This window comes from Peromyscus eremicus, unplaced genomic scaffold, assembly GCF_949786415.1.
Source record: "Peromyscus eremicus unplaced genomic scaffold, PerEre_H2_v1 PerEre#2#chr22_unloc_1, whole genome shotgun sequence".
In the NCBI taxonomy this organism is placed as follows: domain Eukaryota; kingdom Metazoa; phylum Chordata; class Mammalia; order Rodentia; family Cricetidae; genus Peromyscus; species Peromyscus eremicus.
Window position 1 is genome coordinate 7,318,915 of NW_026734286.1, and position 20,150 is coordinate 7,339,064.

General features: G+C 40.0%; 2 protein-coding genes across 2 annotated transcripts in view; one reads left to right on the forward strand and one right to left on the reverse strand.

Moving 5' to 3' along the window:
• The window catches only part of LOC131900701 (zinc finger protein 260-like), a 409,697-nt gene that overhangs the window by 192,312 nt on the left and 197,235 nt on the right, over nt 1–20,150 (forward strand).
• LOC131900403 (zinc finger protein OZF-like) lies at nt 16,928–18,328 on the reverse strand. Its single transcript, XM_059251628.1, has 3 exons — nt 18,239–18,328; nt 17,516–18,125; nt 16,928–17,433 (listed from the first exon to the last, which is right to left on the reverse strand). The coding sequence occupies exons 1-3, from the start codon at nt 18,326–18,328 to the stop codon at nt 16,928–16,930; spliced, it is 1,206 nt and encodes a 401-aa protein (XP_059107611.1).

Consider the following 20,150-nt stretch of genomic DNA (forward strand, 5'->3'; position numbering starts at 1 on the left):
GTTCAAGGATACAGCCAAGCATGGTGACTCAGGCCTTTAATCCCAGCCTTTAATCCCAGCAAGCGAGCCTTTAATCCCAGGGAGTGATGGTAGGAAGGAAAGATTTATAAGGTGTGAAGACCAGAAACTAGAAGCATTTGCCTGGTTAAGCTTTCAGGCTTTCAAGCATCACAGTTCAGCTAAGAGCCATTCGGATATGAGGACACAGAGGCTTCCAGTCTGAGGAAACAAGATTAGCTGAGAAGTTGGCCAGGTGAGGTTAGCTGTGGCTTGTTCTGTCTCTCTGATCTTCCAGTATTCACCCCAATACCTGCCTCAGGTCTGATTTTATTAATAAGACTCTTTAAGATTCATGCTACAGACACTTTTTGGCCACAAAGACCGAATTGTTTCTAGACCTTTAGACTTCCAGGCCAGCCATGGTCCTTTGGGACTTGTCCTTTCACAGGATCTGACTGAAACTCAGATCTCTTCTCCTGATGCTTTAGTTAATGCTTAAATGAATGCTTAATTTCATGGTATATGAACTAATGGAGCAAATTTCATAATTTTGAACTGTATCATTGGGTGTGCTTGAATGAGAAAAAGAATAAAAAGAAAAGGACATGACTGCTCCTAAGTATGGTGGAGGAAAAAGTTTATTGTAGTTGTGTGGAAGAGCATAGTTAGAAGCAGGGATGTCTGAGGGAATCTGAAGTGGATAAGACCAGACTGAGCTGGGTCATGTGGAGAGAGAAGGAGGAGAAGAAAAAAGGTGGGAACCAGGTGGAGCAGTCAGGAGGCCAAACATACAAAAGAGACAGGTGACCAAAATGCCTAAACTACATATGGAAGAGCCTCTGGGGGAAGGATAGCCCAGCCTCCAGGCAGAAGAATTCAGGGTAGGGGGTTCAGTATGCCAGCCATACCCTGTTACAGGTAGAGACTGGAGGACTCTGGGAAAAACTGGTGACCAAATTCAGATTTGGTATGTTAGTCACCTCAGCTATTTGTCCCAAGTTTGAAACTTAACATCCCAGCCTTTTGTTGGTAGAAAATCAGGCAGCAGTTAGAGCAGTCTGCAGCATTTGATTGCTTAGAAATCTGCTGAAAGAGATACATATTAGCAACATAAGATAAAGCTGAGGAGGTTAGGGGAAAATTTGTTCTTTGGGTGTCCATTTGAAACCTTTAGGTCCACAGTCCTTGTCACTCTGGGAGGGGAGTCCCAAGACCAGAGAAAGGGGAAAATTCCACCCTCAGGAATAGTCAGGTGGGGAAGCAGGCTGTTGATTGACAAGAGTATATATCTGGAGTCCATTTCACATGTGAGAGGTGGATGGAAGTAGATGACCTGAAGCTTACAAGACTTTTTTAAGTTTATATAAAGAGGTACTAGTTTTAGATATGTTAGCATTACTACTGTTGGTAATATGTACTCATATCCATATTGTGAGAAGAGCAGTAGACTCATGCCCTTGTGTCATGGTAAAAGCTTGGGGACCCAAAAATGATTCTGGGTTAAAAGCATGAACACTCTTTAAGGTGATCTCAGAGAGGACAGAAACATTCTGTGGAGCAGAAGGGCAATAGCTCAATTGGTCTTGATTTTAAATATGAAAAAAGCAGAGTCTCTTCTCTCTATCCAGAAGACTGGATGTATATAGATTATTCTGGTGTTTTAGCTCAATAAGAAGAACTTTTAAGTCTGTACCTCGAAAACAACCAAATGGAGTTTAAAATCTCGAGCTTGTGACTCTGACAATAGAAGTAAAGCTTTCCCAGAGCTACATTAATAGTTTATCAGAACTGCATTGATTAATAAGACTTTGAGCTTTGAAGTCTTACATAAATGTAGCATGATGAGAGACAGAAATTTGAAGCATTATTCAATCTCCTTAAGACCAATGGGGACCAACTGAAAGCCATTCTTCACCACCTGACCCAGTCTTGACAACCCAAGAATATGAATGACAACTCTCCCTCAGATCTTAAGGGGTCACATATGTAGATAAACCACAGCCTAGGGCTTCTTCCCCAAAGCCATTGGCTAAATGGAATGATTTCCCACAATACATAGGACTTTGGCTGCCAGACCCAAGTCTGAAATTTTGTTCTGTGGAGGAGCAACTTGGGGGAGTGACATTATTTTTACTAGGCAAAGTATGGCAATGAATCCAAAAATATTCAGTTTGAGGAAAGCCCTGACAACAGGTAAGGCATAGAGCAGTTTTCCCAATGGTTAGTTGCTCTGGGATGGTCTCTCTGTATGCTGTGAATATGTATTGCTCTTGTTGGTTGATAAATAAAGCTATTTTGTCCAAATGCCAGGTAGAACAAGATTAGGGATTACATTCAAAGTAAGTAATGGATTAGGAAGGGCGGGGTCAGGGAAGAACCTATAAATATACAGCTATGGATAGAAATGGGTTGATTTATATGTAAGAGCTAGCTAATAATATGTCTGAGCCATCAGCCAAATGTTTATCATTAAGAAAAGCCTCTGAGTGGTTATTTGGGAATAGGCAGGTGGGAAAGATTCATCTATTGACAGTTAATGTTACCACAATCCAGACAGAGTTGACCTGTGCTATCTATATTCTTTGGATGCCTTAATGGTTCCTTCTATGTTTGGGCAATTCTATCTGAAACAGGGAGCCTAAACATTTTTTTTTTTAATTTTTTCAAGACAGGGTTTCTCTGTGTAGTTTTGGTGCCTGTCCTGGAACTTACTCTGTAGACCAGGCTGTCCTCAAGAGCTTAAACATTTTAAATGCCATATTCTGCAGATCTCTGAAGCATTTGAGAACCACCTGTCTATTAAGTATGTCTGAATAGACAAAGTTTGCTTGCTTCTAGTCATTTGTTTTAGGATTAACTTTGAAAATATATACAAGGAGCTAAATAAGTCTTATTCTTATACTTAATTACATTAGTACTTAGAATGACTATAAGTATAGTTTTGAGCATATTAAAGAATTTTATCATTTAAAAAGTGACTAACCATTAACTTGTATTTCTTAATTATCTCTAAAAGTTACAATAAGTTAGGAACTTTCATAAGACTAGGACTTTAAATTCCAATTGTATTTAAGGTGGCTGACCATTAACTGGCATTTCTTAATCATCCTTAACAGGTTACAATAAGTGAGTAACTTTCCTAAGAGTAGGAATATATGTTCCCTCCCTGTTAGGTTTTTGCCTTAAAAATGTTTTTGTATTGCGGCTCTTTTAGTATCAAAATAAAACTTTTAGCCTTGGAATAGTCCATAGAGAGACTGGAGACTTTACTGATCTTTTATAGTGTACCATGAATGAAAATGGGTGCAGTAAAGAAACCAAAATACACATTCTGAGCATGAAAAGGTATTTTCATGTCTAGTACTTGAGTTCTTTACATATTTTGGAGATCAGCCCTCTTTCAGATATGGGGTTGGTGAAGATCTTTTCCCATTCTATAGGATGCTGTTTTGTCTCACTGACAGTGTCCTTTACCTTACAGAAGCTTTTGAGTTTCAGGGAGTCCCATTTATTAACTGTCAATCTCAGTATCTGTCAGACTAGTGTAGTAATCAGATAGTAACCTCTTGTGCCAATGCATTCAAGGCTACTTCTCACTTTTTCTTCTATCAGGTTGGTTGTAACTGGATTTATGTTGAGGTGTTTTATCCACATGGGCATGAATTTGCCCAGGAATGTACAAGGATGACCTCAGCTAAGACCTTTAGCAATAGTAGAGAGGGTGCCTGAACTGGCCATCTACTGTGATCAGATTGGTGACTACCCTAATTGTCCTCAGAGTCTTTATGCAGTAACTGATGGAAGAGATGCAGAGATCCACAGGCAAGCACTAGGACAAGTTCCAGGAATCCTCCTGAAGAAAGGGAGGAGGGATTGTATGAGCCAGGGGGTCAAGTTCATTTTGGAGAAACCTACAGAGACTGCTGACCTGAGCTGGTAGGAGCTTATATACTCTGGACCAACAATTATCGAGCCTTTATAGGACCAACCTAGGCCCTCTGCATGTGTATGATAGCTGTGTAGTTTGGTCTATTTGTAAGGCTCCTAGCAATGAGATCAGGACCTGTCTCTGGTGCTTAGCTGGCTTTGGGAATCTGTTCCTCATGTTTAATTACCTCAACCAGCCTTAATCTATGGAAGGAGCTCAGACCTGCCTCAACTTGATGTGCTATGTTTTGTTCAAGACCATGGGTGTCTTGTCCCTTTCTGAATGAAGACAGAGGAGAAGTGGATGGGAAAAGGGGTAGATTGGAGGTGTAGGGAGGTAATGCGAGGAGGGCATGGAGGCAAAACTATAGTTAATATGGAAAATAAATTTAAAAAGTTAAAAAAAATGTTATATATAGAAAGGCAATATAATGTTTCCATATAAGCACACATTTGTGGAATTATCAAGTTTGATAATTAATACATATAGCTATTTATAAAAAAAATAGGAGAGGACTAATGTGAAAGAAAAAGAAAGTTACAGAATGATTGCAAATGTAGAAAGGATATAGCAGGAGGAAACATTTGGAATGAGTTACTTGAGTCTGGGGTCTACTTAACAGAAATTTGCAATGGATGAAACATTCGTTGTTTGGAGACAGGAATGGAAAGGAGAAAAAAAGAGGAAAAAAGGCTAAATGTGCTGCTTCACCTCAGTTTCCTTGCTCTAAAAATAATAAACAAACAAATAAATAAACAAACAAACAAACAAACAAACAAACAAATAAATAAATAAATAAAACCTTATTGAAGGATGACAGTAATACTGAACCACTGGCACCTCCATCTCAAGAAAACACTAGCACGACAAACCTGCAGAGGAGGAAAGCCAGGAGCAGCTCTGACTGTTCCTGGATAAGGGTGGCACCTGTGACATTTCTTAGTGCTGATGTGTCCTCTGTTCATTATTACATCGTCTTTGAAACTTGAGAAGCAACAGCAAATCTCCAAATTATTTTAGATTAGAATAGATTTTTGTACAAAGATAAATTCCTAAGGTTACAACAAGTTTAAGTTTATACTTAAACTAAGAAAAGTTAACTAGAGATCTATGTCAAAAATTGTAAAATTCTGATCTTATAAAAGCTACTAGCTTGTTGTAAACTGTTAAAGATAATTAAGACATGTAAATTAATGACCAACCACCATATGAGGATCAAATCCTTTAAGTGCTAAAAGCTAAGTTTGTAGTCATACCGAGTACAAATGTGATTCATTTTAAAAACAAGATTTGCCCTTCTATATATGTTTTCAAATAAGCCTAAAACAATTAACTAAAAAAAAAGTTGGCTTAAAATCAGGTATACTTAATAGCTGGTTCCTTGATCAAATTATGCATCTATCCAAAAACTCACTAGGAAAATAAGAAATTATATCTAATAAAAGGATCTTTAAGAAAAAGAAATTTTATAGTCTTCTATTATTCAAACATTGTTTTGAAATTTACATTTTTGTACAAAATAACAAAAAATGAGTGATAAGAAACAACATAAACAAACTTGGATGCATTTTTAAAAACAGGAGTAAATTGAAATCAAGAAAATTTAAAAAATATTTCTTCTTGATAACATGATGGCTAAAAAAACGCAACCATAATTTTATGTTCTTAAATCTCCTGGGAGGCCAATGGGGAGTTATACCAAAAATTCAAACTATAAAATTATTGTAGTGGGTAGCCATTCCAGCTTTGATCTGGAAGTTCCAACCCCCATTGAGGCTTAGGTAACTCTCACACCTACAAGGCTGGGCTGAGAGAGGACCCTGAAGATCTGGATGGACCAGCACTCTTGGTTCCTGGACCCTTTCGCTGGAGGTAGACCTAGCAGAGTTCTCCAGAGAACACTGCCGGACTGTGCCACACCTTTCCCATACCCTCTTACCTATCCCTTCACTTGTAAGTTACCCCACAAAATAAACCTCCCTTTTAACTACGTGGAGTGGCCTTAATAATTTCACCAATATCTGGTGCCCACATGGGGCAAATTATTGAGGGGCAAGGATTTTATCTTAGAGAAAAAAAGGAAAACAGACTGGAATGATGTCTAATGCTGCAGCACAAAATTCCCTTCTGTCAAAATTTCTATCTTCTATCCCTTTGTCAATTTCTATCTGTGAATAAGTATAAGGTATAGTGTAGTAATATAGTGTAGGAAAAACTTACAAGGGTAAGATTGTGTACAAAAAAATAAGTAAGGCAACTAGACAGAAAAACTCCAATTTTCTAACTTGGGGGCTATGAACACAAACTGGGGGAAAAAACTCTTTCTTTGGGTTTTACAGGTAGGAAAAAAGCTCTTCTTTGAGCTTATGGGGAAGAAAAATTTTGCTACAGAAGCTTTTGACCTGAGGGCAGCTGAAATGCTAAGTCCAAGCAGCAGGAGAAAGTGTTTTCTTCCTGGGGCAAAATGGGAGTGTAAAAAGCCAAAGTTTAAAGTTTAGAAATTTTGGGAGAAGTTGGTCTTTCTCTCTTTTCGGAAAAAATCTTTCTCTTAATCTAAAATTTTTCTTGGATAATTTGGGGAAAAACTCTCTCTAAAAAGCCTTAATCTTTCTCTCTTAAAAAACTTAACAACTAAGCCTTTAACTTTCTCAAAAGGACAAATTAGAATCACCTGAAGATATTAGTATGGGGACCACCTGTGATTAGCTCTAAGGGAAAACAACAAACCTCTTAAGACAGCAAAACCTCTCCAAGTTCTCTTTCAATCTTTAAAAATCCTCCCTGCAATGCAGGAGGCAGGGACAAGTTCCTAAAAACCTCTTCTAAGCTCTGTCTCCTCAAGCTAGTAAAAGACAGTGGGTCAGAGTCCCCTGAGGGAAACATTTGGGAGAGTGCGGGTAAAGAGCTATGGAGAACCCAAAAGGGCAGGAAACTTTACCTGAGAAAAGCAAAAAAGCAAAGCTTTTCAGTAATAGCCAAGCTGAGGCATCAAGGGTTTTGCTTGAGTGAGCATTTTAGAATGAAAAGGTGCTCCTAATTGTCCTAATGCAAAGATCCCCAGAAGCAATGCAAACTCTGTTAGCATTGTATTCTAGCTTCTGACCAAAAACCCAGAAGTGACTGGCCAGCATCTCTGAGTTGAAATGCATTTCGGGCATACTAGGATTGCTGCAGTTGTAAACTTCCTGGAGCACAGAGCTGAGACAGGAAGGTGCAGGACCCAGGGGAAGATTGCTAATGAACAAACTAAGCTAAAGCCAGTGAGAACAGCACAGTTGCCTGCTTTCCTACAAGTCCCGGGTTTATAGGTCCACAGCTGCAAAAGGGAATCTGAGAAAAAGCTTTCCTATCAGAGTAAGGACCTTTCTGGGAAAACAGTAAAGCTGAACTGTGTCTGAAGCAGTTGTGCTGTTGAGTCAGAACTGTCTGGGCTAAAAGCCCATGTAACAATTTGGTCCTTAATTACGTCATCAGCCTTAGATGGCATCCCAGCCTAAAAAGTGGGTGGGCCTCTGTGCATTCTCTGTCTCCTTTCCTTTTCCACTCCTTCCTCCCGTCAACCACCCCTCTCTCCCTCCCCCCTCAGTCTCTCTCTCCCCCCAAAATAAAGCTCTAAAAAGGTAACCATGGCTATGATTCTTTCAATCAGCACACTCCTCCGCTGGCATGGCTGCCATGGGCGGCGACCAGCCAGGAGGGGCAGCGCCATAGAATAAACAACATTGGTGCTGTTCACACTTGGATATACCACTGAGCACCAAGGACCTGCTGTGACCACTTCCACCTCTTCCCCCATGCAGTGCCTCTTCCCCCATTCAGCGAGACAGCGAGACAGCGAGATCTCGAGACCTCAAGACCGCGAGCACATGCGCGCCACTTATGGCCTCCGCTGGACCCTCACACCGCTACCGCCATGATTCTTCACCACAGTAAGTCTGCTGTTCTCATGGCTGTAGTCTGAGCTATATTCTTTTCGAAGGACACCCCAGGGCTTGTCCTTGGGCTGTACTGGCAACAGCACATTTTCATTCCTGATGGGGAAAGTAAATGCTGTCTCAGGTCTACTGGGTGGACCAACTGCTGTGCGGCCACAGCCCTTCACATCCCTTGATGAACAGGATGGCAAACTTGAGCTGATTCATGGATCTCTCTCCACTCTTTGGGGTCCCCCAAGATTGTAGTCTGATCCTGGTTTGTTATTTTAATTTTTTATTTTTTTCTTGGCTACAGCCATGGGACAAAGGGGCAGATAAATTGGTGGATAGGGGTGGGCACCGGTAAACCTGGCCACATAACAATCTTGCAGGAACTTCTGCCAGTGAACAGACAAATAAGAGTTACTTTATCTCCAAAGTTCTAAACACTTCTCTTTCCCCACTTGTGCATCTGCCACTTGCAACCTTTTCTGTCTGACTTCCACAGGCGGTGGGCAGGCTCAAATGGGCAGGCTTGGGTGGTTTCTACAACTTGCCCTAACTCACCTTAACTCCACCCACTCATTCTCAAACTGCCTTGAGAAACACAGATTAGTCAGGAAGTGGCTAAGATCCATACAAATAAGTTTACAATAATCAGGATGGCTCTTAAGCCAAAAAAATCAGCTTATACCCTACTGACAGATCTTCCAAAAGCTGTCCTTAAGCCATCAATCATCAGAAAAAAAATTCAGGACATGGAGTAAAATCTGTCTCTTGTTCCCCAGACCTCCCCGACTGAAACTTAAGCATCTGGAGAGCAAGGCTCCTGACCCCACAGGTAAAAGAGTCATCTGTGGCATTTAATGTGTGCCAGGGAAGAGATAAAAGGCCAAAACCAAAATTGCCACGTGCTGGCACTCGCTGACTCCCAAAAGCTGTTGGGTCCCTGTTTTAAGTGAGGAAATGGCCACAGGCTAGCAAATGCCCTGACAGGCCATCAACAGCCACCTAGAAAGACAAAGAGTCAGCTGACTGCCCCCAGGCACCAAGATGAATGGGTACATCAAGCTAAGACCTCCAGCAGACCTAGGCTTGGCTACAGACATGGAAGGGAATGCAGAATGCAGCACAGAAGCAATCCATTTCTTTCCTTCTGGACACCAGAGCCACTGACTCAGTCCTGGGAGTTTTGGAATGCCACCTCTCCTTTATTGTCGGGTACAGAGGACAGCCTTACCACCTCTGGAAAGATTTAATTGCACTTTCAGAGTTACTTAATGAAAAAAGATTTTCACCTAAAATAAGAGCTCATTGCTTCACTTCAGATCCACTGCCTGTGTTTCTCACATGCATACAGACAGGGCCCTGATGTCTGCCTTGTCCCTAATTTCAAAAAATTAATTCTCATGTACCACAAGCTTTTCTCTTCCCAGTTCTCTGTTCTAACTCACTGTTCAGCTAATGGTACAGGACCACCACAGAACCGGAGTCCAGAGATCATCAAATAAGAAACTGTAACAGCTAAAAGGTATTTACACCCCCAGACCCAAAAGCATCTGGGTGCTACAAAAGACTTTAATGTAAACATCTATTACTATGAGATGCTTTTAACAAATGATCACCTGTCTTCTAGATGCTGAACTAGTAAAGGAAACAGGTGCTTTAAAATAATCTGTCTCTGATAAAGCTTACCATGTTTCAAAATCCATAGGGGCAGGCCAGATCTACCTCAGATAAATGCCAACTCCAAAAATAATAATGATTCTTTCATCTCTCTTGTTTTTTTCTGTGTCACCAGCATCTTGTCAAACAGAAAGTTCCCAGCCACAGCCAAGAGGGATACATGTCTCCAGAGCAAACAGATGACAGACAGCATTCCACAACGCCTGTCTACCTCAGAAAACTCCCCTTCTCCATTCCCCCAGAGCCAACTGACATCCAAGAGTCAGCTGGAAGCAGTTTTTGAAAGGAACGATGCCCCTAGTCCCATCTACCTGCTTTTTTTTTTTTTACAATAAGGGAAAGTCTGGGATGTAAGGATTCAGTCCTTAATTACATCATCAGCCTTTGATGGCGTCCCAGCCTAAAAAGTGGGTGGGCCCTCTGTGTGCTGTCTCCCCTCCTTTTCTGCTCCTTCCTCCCATTGCCCCCCCTTTCCCTCCCCCTCTATCTCTGTCTCTGTCTCTCCCCCGCCAATAAAGTTCTAAAAAGGTAACCATGGCTATGATTCTTTCAATCAGCCAGCTCCTCTGCTGGCATGGCCGCCGTGGGCAGTGACCAGCCATGAGGGGCAGTGCCATCGAATAACCAACAGCACAGCCAGGGCAAAATAGAACTATCCAGAAGTAAACCTTTCTTTTCTGTCAGAGAAAGCATCTTTTTGAGCAAAGCTTTGTTTCAACTGACTCCTTGAGATGAGGGAGTGTAGCCTTGAGGAGTGATTTCCTCTGGCATAAGCTCTGTCCTTGAGCACCCCGACAAGCAAACCCAACCCACTGGGGAACTGGGCCAGGTGAAGGCCAGATGAGGCAAAACACCTGTCCTAATGGGAGTTCAGAAATGGCAAAAACCTTCCTTGTTAGATTTTCAGTATGTACGCAAACCACACTGTAGCTGGAGAGCTTTTCTCTCCAACTCCCACCAAGTCCCGCCAGTCCCGGAGCCCACTTATAAAATAAACACACAGATGTTTACATTATTTAAACTGTATGGCCATTAGCTCAGGCCTATCATTGTCTAGCTCTTACTCTTATATTTAGCCCATTTCTATTAATCTAAACTTTGCCACGTGGCTTGTGGCTTACTGGTACCTTACATCTTGCTTGTCCTGGCAGAGGCTCTAGACAGTCTCCTTTTCTGCCTTCCTGTTCCCTCAATTCTCCTCTCTGTTAGTCCTGCCTATACTTCCTGTCTGGCTACTGGCCAATCAGTGTTTATTTATACAGAGCAATATCCATAGCACCACACAGACTCCTAAAACAGAAATGGACAAAAAGCCCCTACCTTCAGTAGCAGGGAAAGCTACCACTCTAATGTCAGAAACTGTTTCTGGGGTAGAGGGAATAAACTGAGACCAAACTGGGTACTGTCAGGGAGAAAGACTCTGAAGAAACAGAGGGGACAGATTCTTCTCCAGAAAATGCATGACCTGAGAAAGCTGCTAAGAATTTGAGGCAGATTAGTGGGGGAAAAGCCCCTACACCCTAAGGCAGCTAGCAGAGGTACAGAGCTGCAGACAGATACCTGAAGCTCTGCATCTGGGGGGAAAGGAACAAGCAAAATGAGAATAAAATCAGTGGGAGAAAATCTCTGCGAAGGAGCTATGGAAAAGCTCTGTTGTAAATGTTTTTCACTGACTGGCTAAAGCCAAGACAAGCCCTGAGGAAAGTTGCTATCAGGAATGCCAGCCTCAATGCCTGCCAACAAGGCAGCTGCAATTATGATTTGGGGCCAGTGTCAAATGAAGGAGAGACACCTGTAGAAGCCAGCTGAGGAGAGAATGGAAAACTCCCAATGTGCCATAGCTGAAAATGTAAAATGCTTGTTCAAATCTCCCATTGCAAAAGCAAAAAACTTGGTTCAAACCTCCCAGGCAAGGATTTGTAAGCAAGTCTGGTAGAAGAGATCCAGTTGACTCTCAGACCAGAAAAGAACTATAGGAAATGAAGTTCAAAAGCTAGCTTGCAATAAAGGACTGATATAAGGGAAATGCATTCTGGGAAAGGTAGTTTTTCCACTAAAGATGGCAATATTGCCCTGAAACACTTTTGTCTGCTGGAAAATACATTCATGGTAAACTTAAAATACAGCTTTTAAAAGAATGAGGAGGAAAATCATCTAAGAGTTTAAGTGTCAGTTCCAATGAAAAATTGAAAGGATACGGACCTAGATGCTTCGCGGTTTGGGGCTCCACTGGTAAAGTGCCTCATTTACCCTAATAGCTGTGCAAAATTTTTACCGTCGTTGGATGACATAAAATTACCTTTAAGAGCAAAGAAGCCACCTAAAATCCTTAAGAAAGCAAGACAAAGCAGTTTATACACTGAACATTGTTTTAGATATGAAGAAACTTATGGGAAAATAAAGTTCTTTGCCTTTTAAACAAACTGCCTGCAATGAGTAATTCCTTTGCAAATCTAATAAGGAGACAAGGAAACAGGCATTCAGAAAGAAATGACTGCTTTATAGATGGGAACAAACTTCAGAAAATCTAGCTGTCTTAAAAAAGAGTTGCTTCACCTAAAAGTTCCTTATAAGAAATCAGTGCTAAATATCACAGCTGCTAATAACATCAGGACTTAAATCTAATGATGAAAATACTAAATCCTGAAAGTGCTTTTTCTCAGAGTAAGTTAATGAAGGATACGTTTCATGAAAGAACATCTATGTTCTTGACTCTTTTGAATAGTAGCAGTTTTGATGAAAATACTGAACTAGTAAAAATATCAGAAACATCACCGTTGTTAAAGAACTCATGGCAAATACAGCTTTAAAAAATTAAGAAGGGGGGAAATTGTACCACAGTTTGAGATAAAAAGCAACTAAATTTTTGTGATAACAAGGTTCCATCCTACAGTCTGGGGATAGTAGAAGTATAAAGAGGCTTCCAGACTACTGAGGAGTTTGAGACAATTGTAAATATGTTTCAACAACATTTTCAGACCTGCTGGAAGCTGGAGGTCTGGAACCTGACTCCAATTTAGACAACTATCTTCTGTTGGGAAATTGACTGTTATGGAATGACTAGCTAAGCAATTGAGAAACAGAATATTCCTTACAAGGTTTTTCTCTTTTTTCATTTTGGGTTTGCTGTAAACTGAGATAGCTCTTAATAGAGTTGGTATAAAACATCTGAAATGCATAGCAACAGAAGTCACTAAATCCCAGAGTTGAGAGAGCCATTAAAGAATTAAACTCTTGTTTCTCCAGAACTTTGAGAATGATAAGCTCTGATCTTTAGAAATGATTTGTGTACGTTGTCTAGTTAAGAGAATCTAATACAGAGAGTGGTGATAATTAAGAGTAAAGAGTAGAAAATTATTCTGTCTTGTTAGAAATTGTTAAATCTGTAAGTGTTAAGAAATCTTTAGGTGTTTGCTAAGTTAGATATATGCTAATGGTAGCCCTATAAGTTTGTAAAATAGAGCTATAGAGTTTCTTTAAGAATATAAGCTTGCAAGAAGTATCTAAGGTAGTCCTAAAAACATGTAGTAATAAGCTTGTAAGAAGTAAAGATGCTAGTTGTAAATATAAGTTTAAGTAAGCATAAGATGAATATAAGTAAATAAGAATTATATTTGTTAAGGTAGTCTTAGAGTTTCTTTAAGGATATAAGTAAATAAGAAGTATACGTGAATTTATTTTTAAAAAAGTGTAAATGTTGAATATGAGTCTAAATGCTTTGCAAGATATGTTACATGTGAGTTTGTGAACAGTGTAAATATTGAGTGTGAATCTATATGTAGCTAAAGTTTTCCTGCCTGGCCCACAGTCAGGACAAATCTCTCTCACCTGCCAGTCCCACAGCCACTCAGACCTGACCAAGCAAACACAGAGACTTATATTTCTTACAAACTGTATGCCCGTGGCAGGATTCTTGCTAACTGTTCTTACAGCTTAAATTAATCCATTTCTATAAATCTATACCTTGCCATGTGGCTCATGGCTTACCAGCATCTTCACATGCTGTTTGTCATTGTGGCGGCTGGCAGTGTCTCTCTCTCAGCCTTCCACTTCCCAGCTTTATTCTTCTCCTCCTTGTCCGGCCTATACTTCCTGCTTAGCCACTGGCCAATCAGTGTTTTATTTATTGACCAATCAGAGCAACACATTTGCCATACAGAACATCCCACAGCATTTACGCTTAACTTAATGGTAAAAAAAAAGAGAGAGACAGAGAGAGAGACAGGAGTTAGTGTCACAGTAGACTGCAAAGCAGGCAGTCTGAATGGTTTCAACAGCTCCAGAAGCTGCTAAGAAGCTAAGAATGGCAGACGCCAGAAGCAGCCAGAAGGCATTCGCAGCTGAGATCTGTGGGAATTGACACAACACAAAAAAACCTGAGCTAACATTAAAAACGGTGTGGTTTAGACTATTACTGTACCTAAAAAGGTCTCTGGCTTGAGAAAAAAAGTTGTAGAGACTCTTGTTTGAACTAAAATTGTTAACTGCAAAAAGTTTTGGTTGTAAAACGTCTCTTCATATTTGGAAATGAAAGCCTGATATCAGAATTTACTTTTTTTGAACTTTTTGAACTTAAAATAATGAGATAAAACTACAAAAAGATTTTGGTTATGGAATATATAGGGCCAGAATGACAAACAGGAAAATTAAAGCAATATGTGGACAGTACAGCCATGAATTTATGAGGATGTGATTTGTTACCACAATCAAAAACACAGATTATCTTTTAATGACTCAAGGCCCTGTGTACTCACAGCACAAATAAACCAGGCACTGTCCACTGTCTGAGTTTCAGGTCAGCAAATACTTTGTCTATTTGGCTCTAGATAGAAAGCCACAATGCCTCCCCTGTCCTTACGGTCTCCATTAGAACATTTTCGGGAATTCTAGAGTCTGGAGATCCTTTGCCTTGCCCAATAACCCATAAAATCAACTTGGAGTATAATATCAATTTATGAAATGCCCAACTTTGACCTGTGGCCTCCACACATGCACATTCACACAAAGAACACACACAAACTGATACAACTGAGGGCTAGAGAGATGATTGTAGGGATAATGATATTTGCTGCCAAACCTGTTCTATCAGAGAAGAATCCCTTGGAAGCAAATGGTTGAGGAGAAAATGGATTCGGGTAAGTTGTCCTCTGATTCCCACACATGCATTCTGTTGCCCCTACATTAATAAATACTTGGAGACTTAAAAATTTTATAAGAGTACACATGGCATACATGGGTACAACTCCTACGAATCGTCCATTTATTGTTTTTCGCCTTTGTTGAGTGACTTGACCTCCGTATGCAAGTTATTCAGACAGATGTAAGTGCAGCACACTTGTTACCATAGTTACAATAACCAGTTGAAACAATACCCAGAATTGCTCTAGCCATGATTGTCTTCCTTCTCTGTTTCAGTTTCCCATGTGAGAAGTGGAAGGTTTCTGCAATACTTTGCCACCTGGGAGGTTTTTCAGTTTTGTGTAATCTCAGCTTAGTGTGCTCCACCAGTCAGCAAGAAGGAAGCCTCTTTTTCATCATTTCCTTGTCCTTGTCCAGGGACTCCTGGGCACAGCTCTGGCCCTGGCATGCTCACTCACCCTCTATATGAGGCCACTGAAGCTGCAACTAAGCCATGACCATGGTCTCGGTAGTGTATATCTCTCTCTTTATGAGCAATGCCTCACACCGCATTTGTGGCCCTAGCCCACATGAGACTCTCAGGATATTTTGACCCCAAAGAGGATTGAATCCTGGGCCTCTTCCCATCCTTCCATGCTGAAATGCTGGTATTCCATTTCAAGGAAGGTTCAGGAATATAATCCAACCCTAGGAACATTCTGATCTTGTCATGCATCTCTGGCTACTACCTGTGAGTCCCAGGACACACAGTTAGGCCACTCTGTCCTTTGGCTTACTCACTTCCTAGTCCAGCCCTGTTCTCCTGATACTTAGGAAGCTGAGGCCAAGGGGCAGGATTCAAGGGCTACACTGTGAGTTCTAGACCAGTCTAGGCAACTGAGATAGACCCCATCTCAAAACACACACACACACACACACACACACACACACACACACACAGAGTTTATTTTAACAAAAGTTTGTGTTTGCAGTTTTGCTTTGGTTTTGAGGCAGTTTCTCAGTGTAGACCTGTATATGAAAAACTCAGCTAACTCAATGTTTTCATAACAGATGGCTATCATTGGATAGAATACTTGCTCAGCACACACAAGACCTCTGCATACACAGGGCATGGTAGTAAAACCTGTCATCCCAGTAACTGGAGGTGGAAGCAGAAACGCCTGAAGTTCAAGGTCAGCCTGAACTTCATTAGCCTGTTTAAAAAAACAAACAAAAAAAATCAATTAACAAAAAAAAAAATCACAGCTCAGTGTTCATCATGGCATGGCTCATCAGGTAAATCTGCTTTCAACCAAGACTGATGGACCTGGTGTGGTCCTCAGAACAGACATGGTAGAAAGGAAGAACTGGGTCACACAGCCTGACATCTGATTTTAAAGTATACTGTTCATGTGGACTCACAAAGGTAACAATAATAAAATGAATCTTAAAAGAAATAAAAAGGGATGAGAAATTGTTTAGCAGTTTAGCACCTGGCGTGGACTGCACGGTGACCACTGCTGTTTGACAAAGTTCCAGTATTTCCACATTGCCGATCTTAATTCTCCAGCATCATTTTTATTTCAATTTTAATAATTCTCACTATATGTTATGGAGTTTCCTTATGCTTTTTACTGTGGGAAATTTACTTTGCTGGCTACACTGTAGGATGGGAACATATACATAGGCAAGGCAGTCTCTTTAAACAAAATTCTTGGAAAAAATCCCCACCACCATGGAACCACACAATGTGATTACTATGTCTACTCCCACACAAGAAGCCTCATTGTGTCCCCCTGATTACACCAAAAATAGAGAACTTAATGATTTACTAACTGGATACACCGTGTTTCAGGGATGAAAGCAACTATGAAAAGAAACAATGGGTTCACATCCAGAAAGGCATGAAGATACTTGCTGAATTTATCACTTTTTGCTCCAGGAAAAATGCTGTAATGAGGTTGATGGCTGCTTTTATCCTGGAATCATTAAGTCTGTTTTTAACCTGCTTGAGTCTAAACTAAGATTCAGTTATAGAGTATAAAATATGTAGTCGTTTTTCAATAAAGCAGCAGCTATACTGCTTCATGCTCAGATCATGGCAGTCTCCTTCCTCTACTGATGCCTGATCTCTTCTTTGAGACCTGAACCCATATGAAAATGGAATTCAGCAAGTACCTCTTGTAGAACACACAATTCAGTTTCCAGCATCTACATGACAGCTCACATCTGAAATTACCACATTGATTACATCCACATAGTACTGGCTAGTATGAATTCTTTAATGACTTAGAAGGCTACTATTTTGTACAAATGCTTTACCACATTGATTACATTCATATGGTTTCTCTCCTGTGTGAATTCTTTCATGACTTTGAACACTAACCTTCTGAGCAAAGGCTTTACTACATTGGTCACATTTATAGGGTTTCTCTCCAGTATGAATTCTTTCATGACGTAGAAGGCTACTCTTCTGTACAAAGGCTTTACCACATTGATTACATTCATAGAGTTTCTCTCCAGTATGAATTCTTTCATGATTTTGAAGAATACTCTTCAATGCAAAGGCTTTACCGCATTGGCCACATTTATATGGTTTCTCTCCAGTATGAAGTCTTTCATGGGTGAGAAGATAACTCTTCTGTACAAAGGCTTTACCACATTGATTACATTCATAGGGTTTCTCTCCAGTATGAATTCTTTCATGACTTTGAAGATAAATCTTATGTGCAAAGGTTTTACCACATTGATTACATTTATATGTTTTCTCTCCAGTATGAATTCTTTAATGACCTAGAAGGCTATTCTTCTGTACGAAGACTTTACCACATTGATTATTTTCGTAGGGTTTCTCTCATGAAAATTCTTTCATGATTGTGAAGATGACTCTTCAATGCAAAGGCTTTACCACATTGATTACATTCATAGGGTTTCTCTCCACTATGAATTCTTTCATGGGTTAGAAGAGAACTCTTTCTTGCAAAGGCTTTACCACAATGATGACAATCATAGGGTTTCTCTCCAGTATGAATTCTTTCATGACTTTGAAGATGACTCTTCTGTGCAAAGGCTTTACCACATTGATTACATTCATAAGTGTTCTCTCCAGTATGAATTCTTTCATGGCTGAGAAGATAATTCTTCATTGCAAAGGCTTTACCACAATGATTACATTCATGGGGTTTCTCTCCAGTATGAATTCTTTCATGACTTTCATGATGACTCTTCTGTGTAAAGGCTTTACCACATTGATTATATTCATATGGTTTCTCTCCAGTATGAATTCTTTCATGACTTTGAAGATTACCCTTTTGTGCAAATGCTTTAACACATTCATTACACTCATAGCGTTTCTCTCCAGTATGAATTCTTTCATGACTGTGAAGACTATTCTTTCCTGTAAAGGCTTTACCATATTGATTATATAAAAAGGGTTTCTCTCTTGTATGAAATCTTTTATGACTGTTAAGATTTCTTGTCTATGCAAAGGCTTTATTATATTGAATATATTCATATGGTTTCTCTCCAGTATGAATTCTTTCATGTCTGTGAAGATCACTCGTCTGTACAAAGGCTTTACTACATTGATTACATTCATAGCATTTCTCTCGAGTTTGAATTCTATGTACATGATGATGAAGACTGTCACATCCAAAGGCTTTATAACTTTGATTATACTCATAGCGTTTTCCTTCCAAATGATTTCTTTGGTATACTTCAAAAGAGCAATCAGTTATAAAGGCTTTATCATGTTGATTACATTCATAGACAGCCTCTTCATTATTGGTTCTTTGGTGTGTTTGACGATGCCTGTCAAGCCTGAAACCTTTAGTAGATGACTCACATTTAATATTTTCTCTTCCCACATGAGCTTTTTCACATCTTTGAAGAGAACTTGAAGAACTCAGGGTCTGACCACACTGATTGCATTCATAACATTTTCTTATACTGTGAGCCACACTACATGTGGCTACATGTGCACAGTGAACCAGAAAAGAGAGATGAATTTCCATATACCTGGCACTCATAAGGTTGTTCCGCAATGAAAGTTTTTTGATAAATTCTCAATGAAGTTGGAAAACCAATTAATTATAAACTTGTATCACACTCATCATGTCTTCTCATAGTGGGGACTACCACATATCTTCCAGTTGTTCTCAGAGAGACAGAACTACAATGCTTTCTTCCATGTCTTTTATGCTCACATGGATGTATCCAGAGTGACAGATGACACACCTGCTAAAGGAAGATAACAAATAAAGGGTTTTCACATTGCATTCCCATAGTCGAATGTTTTGTGTGTCATACAGACGTGGAATAGAGGTTCATGTTTCTACACCAAGACAACCTCCTGGTCTCTTATACAGTGTTCCTCTCACTAAGCTATGCTAAATCATTGTGAGGAGCCTCATTAAAAAATTGTGTTTCTGGGCTGGAGAGATGGCTCAGCCGTTAAAGGCTAGGCTCACACCCAAAAAAAATTTTGTTTCTGTTAATGGTCCTGTTTACTTTTTATGTGTGGTGGAAATGTCTGAATGGTGTCGCCACACATGTATGTTTCTGACTAGTTTTGAATTCCTGAGTTTATGTGTCCTGAATGTGTCTTGCTAGATGGGTATATTTTAAAATCTGTAAGACTTGTGACTCCAGATGGAAACTGTTCTAGAGAACATCACAAGTCACCATTTTGATTGAGGTTAAAGAAATACTTCACCACCATCTTTAATAATGGTAACCACTTGGAATGGCCCCACCAAGGAGACATTAGGTCTCCAATATAATTTGGGTTAGGATATATTTCTGTTTGATAATTTCTGTCCTGTCCTAAAAATAAGGTGTATTAAACAGGATTTAAAACAATGCTGGTTTGACCATTGATATTGAAATAAAATTGTCAGCAATGTTAATACTTGGTATGGCCTGATATATCTTAGGATCACCACTGAAAACTACAGACTGAATCTTCTGGCTTTTACTAACATTGGTAAGCTGTAACTAATTGGGTAAACTGTACATTTAGACTTAACTTACATATGCCCTCAAAGTTAAATCTAAACAACATTTGTCTAATTTAGATATACCTAACAGATTTTGTTCCCCCATTCTCAAACACTGTCAGAGAACTGAGAATATAGCATTCAATATAAAAGCTTTCTATGAGAGACATGCCAACTCCTGGAAGCATCCTGTATCTTCTCCAAGAAGATGGATGGCCACAGAAGAACTTCCACCTGGAGGCTTGCCTCAAATGTAACAAAGCCAGCCACACAGCGAAAAGCTGCTTTTACACCATTAACTGCTGCTGAGATCATGTCCACACTATGAAGAAGTGGAGCAATGGGGTAACAATTGTCCCACTCTGCTAAGACAGGTAGGTCGATCTCCCCAAATTTCTACTCCACAAAGAATCTGTCAGATCCTCTGAGCTTGGCATCTGAAGAAGTGCTACCTCTGGGACTTGTCCCCTAATGATCACACAGAGACTTGGGACTGCCTGGGTAACT